We start from the raw sequence: 7,224 nt of genomic DNA on the forward strand, positions 1-7,224 counted from the left end.
GTGGCTCTGACCTTGACTGGTGCGAACAGGAAGTGTTGTAAGGTGCTGAGCTGTTGAGAATATTACATTTCCCTTCTTATCCTCAACTTGACAAGTGTGTGTGTGTGTTCATGTTGTCTAATCCTATATTTTAGGATTATCTCACACTCAATTTGAATATTGAACTGCTAATCTGTGTTGTTGTTTTTTTTTCTTCTCTTCTCTTCTCTTCTCCGCCGCAGTGGAACTGGCCATGATCATGGACCGCCTGTACGGCGGAGTGTGCTACGCTGGCATTGACACAGACCCGGAGCTGAAGTACCCCAAGGGAGCGGGGCGGGTCGCCTTCTCTAATCAGCAGAGCTACATTGCTGCTATCAGTGCTCGCTTTGTGCAGCTGCAGCACGGAGAAATTGATAAACGGGTGAGTTGGAAGGAAAAGGAGAGCTCTCTGTGTCCTCGTCTCCTCGTGTTTTTGTTTATCTGACTTATCTGCAGTATAGAGAGCATAGAGAAGACTTAATAGTAACAGACGGTTGTTAGTCGCACAGGGGTCAGTCGGTCGGTCGGTTGGATGGTTTGGAGATCAGCGCTTAAGTTGTGGAGAGATTAATCGTGGCAGGTTGTTCCACTAGCTGTTGCACAAGTTGAGCTGTTGATTGCAGTTACTGATACTGTTCTGTGGTAAAAGTGCGCAGGGTGTTGGGACTGCAGAATTAACACTTCTACAAGAGGTGAAATTCTGTCCTATCTTGAGAGGGAGTTTGGAATTCATGAATGTCATCATTTGGCCTCTCTCTGGAACTCTTATGAAGTCAGAAAAGTGTAGTGAAATCTCTATGTGCATTGGAAATGAATATTCAAACAATATACAACAAATGCAAAACATAGCCATGACACATTTTCCCGTTTTCCCGATTAATTTGCTACCTTCCCAGACCAGTGAAGTGAAAACACCTTGACATTAGGGCTGCACGATTCTGGAAAAATGTGAATCACGATTATTATTTTTTTTGCTTAGAATTGAGATCACAAAATTGTTAATTGCACTCATGAACAAAAGATTAGAAACATTCAATTTGGCATTCAAGTAAAGTGCCTGAACATGGCCTTATTGTTGTTATTATTATTGTAGGTTAGATGTATGGCGTGTTTCCACTTGCTCGACTCGTGACGTCATAACCAGGGAAAATGCGAGTGCCGTCACAGGAAGAATCAAACTGAAGAATACAGAACTGTAGATTAAGTTAAAAAAGACTTAACAATCTTGAAAACGTGTGTTAATCTCCAACATTTAGCAAAGGAAACGTCTAAAATCTCATTATTTAGCAGAGGAGGCTGGTGTATTTAGTGACAGCACTGCTGAAAGCATGGCAAGGAGAATGCGGCGACAAGGCTGCGTTTGGAGTGAGAAACTCGGAGAGGAAAATAGTTTATTTGCGATACAGCTCATGAAATAAAGATAGAAATGAGATCACAAGCAGTTTTTCTAACGATTTATTGTGTGGCCCTAGAGGAAATACTGAATCGCTGATCAAATCATTTCCACGTCTGATCACAGGTGGAAGTGAAGCCATACGTGCTGGACGACCAGCTGTGTGACGAGTGCCAGGGAACTCGCTGTGGCGGCAAGTTTGCACCGTTCTTCTGCGCCAACGTCACCTGTCTACAGTACTACTGCGAGTACTGCTGGGCGGCCATCCACTCACGCGCCGGCCGAGAGTTCCACAAGCCCCTGGTGAAGGAGGGCGGTGACCGACCCCGTCACATCTCCTTCCGCTGGAACTAAGGTCAGATGACAAAGAGAGGGAGAGGCAACAGGGGAGCAGGAGGGCAGGTAGTGCAGGAGTCGCAAATCATTGTACAAATAAATGCACTTTTCTGTTGCTGGTTCCTTTTTGCTCTAATTTCACCAAACCTTTTTTTTTTTTTTTTTTTCTTTCTTTTTTTGTTCCTCATTCTCTTTTTAAGTTAATATATACATATATATAAATATATCTATATATTTTGAAGATAGAAAAGAAAGACCTGGAATTATATCCAAACGTGTCCAGCAAGGAGAAAAAAAAGAGATGTGTAACATCGTTTTATTTATGCGTTTGATTTTTGAAATATTTTTATTAGTTCTCAAACAAAAAAAAAACAAAACATATATATATAGGAAACGTTGAGGTGTGATATGGTACTCTGCTATTCAATTGGCTTCTGTTTTTGCTCAACAATGTATTTTTTAATTTTGTCCTGGAACGAATACTCGTCACGTGACATTTTGGTTTTGGTTCTTTTCGGAGCAGAGCTGTTGCTTTTTTTGTTGTTGTGTCGAGTCTCCGGAGCAAGTGCTGTTGAAACAGCGTCTCTCATTGGCTGATAATTGTTTCTTAGCAGTGTGATTCTTTTTCTTTGGACACAGGGGGCAAAAAAAAGGTGTTGCTAAAGAAGAGTGCACTTATTTCTGATTTAAAGAGTGCAGATATACTTTATGTGACCCTGTGTTGTCAACCAAAGCTGAATCCTTTTTTAACTTTGAGAAAACGGAGAGGGCCCCACTGCAGATTAAAATTGATTATTTTCCCCCCGCCCCCTCCCCCTCCCCCTCCCATATCTAAGTCCCCTTTGAACCTCTCTCTTTTTTATGATTTCCAAGTCCATACTGATATTTTGACGTTACTTGAAAAAAAACCGCAACAACAAAGTTTTAGCAACACATATTTGGGTTTTTCGATCTCCATTTTGACATGCAAAAACTAATACCTCAAACTCAGCTGCTAATGTGCCGAATACAGGTTTAAGACGGAACGGAAAAGAAGAAAGAAAGCGTTATCGCCTGCCCGTGTTTGTTTTTTTCCCCCCGCAGAACTTGTAATCAAAGGGAAAGTGACACGACGCGGTGTGCTGCGATGTGACGTGTTCTCACTTGCTTCATCACCTCATTTTTTTTTCTAGTCAAACCCAGGGTTGTCGAGCGTCGTGCATACAGTTATCCACTGTATTACGGGGAATGTATGTTTATAGGGAGGCTACACGAGAGATAAATCCAGCCCCAGGCCTGTGGCCCCTGCTGCTGCTAAGCTCGCAGTAAACACAGGGGCCCCGGCCCTCATTCATGGATCAGAACCCCCGCTTCACGTGCTCACACGCAGTGGAGCCTTGAATACGCAGATATTTCAGGGCCGAGCGAGGTTGAGCTAAACTCAACGCAGTTGTCGTGGGGTGGGGGGGGCTACCTAGAGCCAACATGCTAGTCGTCTTTTTGTTCTTCACCTCAAAAAAAAAAAAAACACGTTTGTGCAATTCTCCCCGTCAAATCTGTAGTGGAAAGAAATTGTCCGATTTCTTTAATCGTCACAGCACACATTTGAGTCACGGAGGGATCGGCCCCTCCGTCCTTTCTCCTTTTAAATCCAACTCAGCATCCAGTGTTTTTGAAGCATAAATGAAGATGAAGGTCTCTTCAGTGTGCGCTACAACAACTACTACTACTACTACACACTCATGACCCGCGTGCAATTTTGCTCCCGATGACTAGATTGTGCAGGTCCAGTCGGTTTTTAACCCAGTAGCTTATTTGGGAACCAAAGATGGCTGTGCAGTAGTGGGGGGGGTCATACTGTAGCTCATTTTATCCGTATTTTCCTTTCTTTCTTTTTTTTAAACGCATTTAATTTAAAAATCTGTCCACTTGTGCCAGTTTAACTTAACTAAAACTCAAACTGTCAAGCCCTGGTAAACTCCAGCAAACCAAAGATTGGCCTTGAACATAATTATAGACGTATAATGAAATGACAACAAAAAAACAAGGACAACAGGGCTTGCAGTCGCGTGTACACGTCCTCACGGCCTCACACTCTCGGAGGTGCACACTGGTAGGGCACTACTACTTTTTCTTTTTTCTTTTAATTTCAAATAGGTCTGCATGTTTGAAACAAAGTGCACATTCACACAGTGAAATTGAAACTCACCTTTTTATTTTGACGTCTAAGGTCACTCGGTGGTGTCCTGCCGGCCGAGCATTTAACTAAAGTCAGGGAGTTGGAACAGAAACTTGATTATTAAACACACACACACACTAGTGAGAATCCTCATGTCTGTGTTGGGTGTCTTGCACCAGTTTTCGTACACCCCCTCCCCCCCGGGACGTTAGTTTTTGTGGGTGTTGGCGGCGGTGGGTGAGCATTTTAGAAGTTAAAACTCTTTGTGAAGAATTTGCTGTTAAAATGAGACGAAGAAAAAAAAAAGAAGAAAAAAAAGATTATTTTATACATGGCCTGCTGATTTTTTGGTACAGTGTTTTCTAGCTAAATTATTTTGTCATGCACATATAAACATTTATTATGCACTACTTTTTCTAAATATTTTTTCTTTTTCCAACAGTCATTTTAGGCACATTTTTCACAAATGGGGAAAACTCCTTTTTGCAATACCTCAATTTTTTCACATTGTGAAAGGTAGCTTTTGTACTTTTGTTACTGAGAGATCCGCATATATGGGGAAAAAAAAGTTCATTTTAAGAGTAAGACGTTAAAAAAAAAAAATTTTGAGCGATTTCAATATATATGATATTATTTTCAGTTATGCTTTTTATACATTTCAGTGCTGAGGAATCTTTACAACGACGGGTGCACACACTCGCGTTGTTGACGCGACGTCACATCTGCGGAGGAGAGACCAAAGTGTATCGCTGTCTTGGTCTTAGCTTTTTTTTGTTTCCGTACACACGATGTTTTCCAGCATGGCGAGAGTTAAAAAAAACAATTTGGAAAATTGATGTTAATGTCTTAAAAATGAGGCGATACTATATAGTTGGAAACGGTAAAACTTCTGTCTTGGTTTCCTCTCCATAGGTGGGAGTATAACTTATTATACGGAGAATGCAAAATTTCAAGTCGCGTGGGGTTAGCGCTCGCGCCGAAAAAAACCTCCCTCGTTTCACCGCGAGGGGGCGGATGGATGTTTTGGTGTTTAGATATTTTAATATTTGAAAGGAAAAAAAAAAAGTATATAAATATATATATATATATATTCTTGAACTTGCCAACTAGCACCTATCGTAATCTGTAGCATGCATGACGAGAAGTAAAGTAAATAAAAAAAAAACAGTACATGAATTAGCTATTAAAAAAATTAATTGTTGTGTGGTGTGCACCAAATGTTTCTCAACTATTAAGTTGTTAAGGACAACCCCCCCAGACCCATTCTCAACACCCCTCCCCCCCCAAAAAACCCCGCCCTCCGACCCACCCCCTGCTCCCTTCCACGTGTGACGATCTCTTCGCTTCCCCATTCGCAGACCTCTGCAGGATGCACATGACCGAGAGAGACGAGACGAGAATCTGATTTTTACGAATTGATTTCAGGAGTGCATGACTTTGAGCATCCTTTAAAAGAACACTGTTTTAATTAAAAAAGACTTGAGAACTCGATCTCCCCCCCCCCGCGCGCGCGCGCTGTTCTGTCGAGGCGATCTTATGTAGACCGATCTGAAGGAAGGGGGCGGAGGGCGGGGCGGAGCTTAAAGACTTGAATGTGGTAAATGTTGCAAGTTAACTTCAAGTTTGTTATGTGCAATACTTCTTTTGAACCTTTTTCCAGATAAAGACTCTTTGCAATGTAATTCTTTAATGCCATTTTTAATTGCAGACATTTAATTAAAAGGAAGATGTTAATATGTTTTTCACAGTCATTTTCTACTGTTATTGTAATCCTTTTCATGCTGGTGTTTGTAAAAAAGAAAAGAAATCAAAACTATTTGTACTAATATAAATAATTGAAGTTATTTTTAAAACATTAAAAAAAAGGTTTTGTGCTCATTTGCTTATTTTTTTTCTCCTGTTTTATTTTTGAGCTACTGTGATTGATTGCATTGTAATTATTAGGTCAACAATGTATTTAGCTGTTTATTGGTATATTTTTAATTGGAATGTATAATTGATTTTTATAATTTTGATCAGATTTTTGTTATATTTTTGAGGTGAAGCTTTTAATATGTTAAAGTGTCTAGTTTTTACTAATTGCTATATTGTGCTCCACAATATATGGTTCACATTTTCTGAAGGAAAATAAATATTTAAATATTTGTCTGTTAATGTTACTTAATGGCAAGATTTCAATAGTTTTTAACTGTGTATGGGAAGGTTGTTGTATTTATTAATAGCATTTTTTTACTTAAGATATCACCTTAATTTTTATTGTCATTTCACTTTATAAGTTCCTATTTTTGTATTTTTTTCTTTCTAATTAAGTTATGTAATACAGATATGTCCATATTTCTAGGAGTTGGTCTGTAGAAGTGCTAGTGAAACGGAAAAAGAAAAATCTAATGTTATTTAATTGTTTGCAGCCAACTATTTATAACAGTATGCATAATTTTTAAATATTTGTAATGTGAAATGTTGAATGAAATAAATCTTAACTGTGATGAAGACATGTGCCTGCTCTGCTTATTTATTTACATTTATATACATTTATATACATTTATATACATCGTACTGTGGTCTGAGTCTTTTTGGTTAATCTCAGAATTCTTACTTTTCTTTAATCTCAGAATTCTGAAATTTTCTCAGAATTCTAACCATTCTGATTTGTTTTGGTTAATCTCAGAATTCAGACTTTTTCTTTAATCTCAGAATCCTGACACTTTTTATTCAATCTCAGAATTCTGACTTTTTCTTTAATCTCAGAATGCTGTTTTTTTCTTTAATCTCAGAATTCTGACTTTAATCTCAGAATTCATGCCTGTGACCTTATATACGTAGAACTGTGTGAGGTTTCATCACATGCTCGCGGCTGTTTCCCTTTCATGTTGAGTCTGTTCATTCGTAACATCTTTAACTTAAATTAAAAAAGACGGCAAAATCGAGTAGGGGACAAAGGAAGGGGAAAAGGAAAGGACAAAGGGAAGGAAGTAGGTTGATAGGAAAAAAAAAAGACAAACTCACATACACACAACACAGCGCAGACCTTGATCACTTATTCATTCAGACCTGAGGAGAGAGCCGAGAGGATCAGGTTGCCTAATGACTAAAACACACACACACACACACACACACACACTTACCCACAGGCAGTGAATCCCAGTGGTCCAGGCTCGCCAGCTCAATTGAATTACTGTTATCGTACACCCAGGACTCAGACTGGGACCCTGTCTGCCCACGAACCAACCACACCCTCTCTGTTCTCACTGCAGTGGAGGTCACACTCGCACAGGATCAAATACCAGCGCTGCATCCACTCCACTCTACACACACA

General features: G+C 39.6%; 1 protein-coding gene across 2 annotated transcripts in view; it reads left to right on the forward strand.

Annotated features, from left to right (window-relative positions):
* The window catches only part of cpeb4b (cytoplasmic polyadenylation element binding protein 4b), a 29,371-nt gene extending 22,971 nt beyond the window's left edge, over positions 1–6,400 (forward strand). For both annotated transcript variants that reach the window (XM_058626966.1, XM_058626967.1), the window contains 2 exons: positions 222–403; positions 1,541–6,400. In XM_058626966.1, coding sequence (XP_058482949.1) covers positions 222–403; positions 1,541–1,768 — 410 coding nt within the window. In that variant the 3' untranslated portion in view covers positions 1,769–6,400. The remainder of the gene's footprint in view (positions 1–221; positions 404–1,540) is intronic.
* The last annotated feature ends 824 nt before the right edge of the window (positions 6,401–7,224 follow it).

Source organism: Solea solea, chromosome 4 (genome assembly GCF_958295425.1).
Source record: "Solea solea chromosome 4, fSolSol10.1, whole genome shotgun sequence".
In the NCBI taxonomy this organism is placed as follows: Eukaryota; Metazoa; Chordata; class Actinopteri; order Pleuronectiformes; family Soleidae; genus Solea; species Solea solea.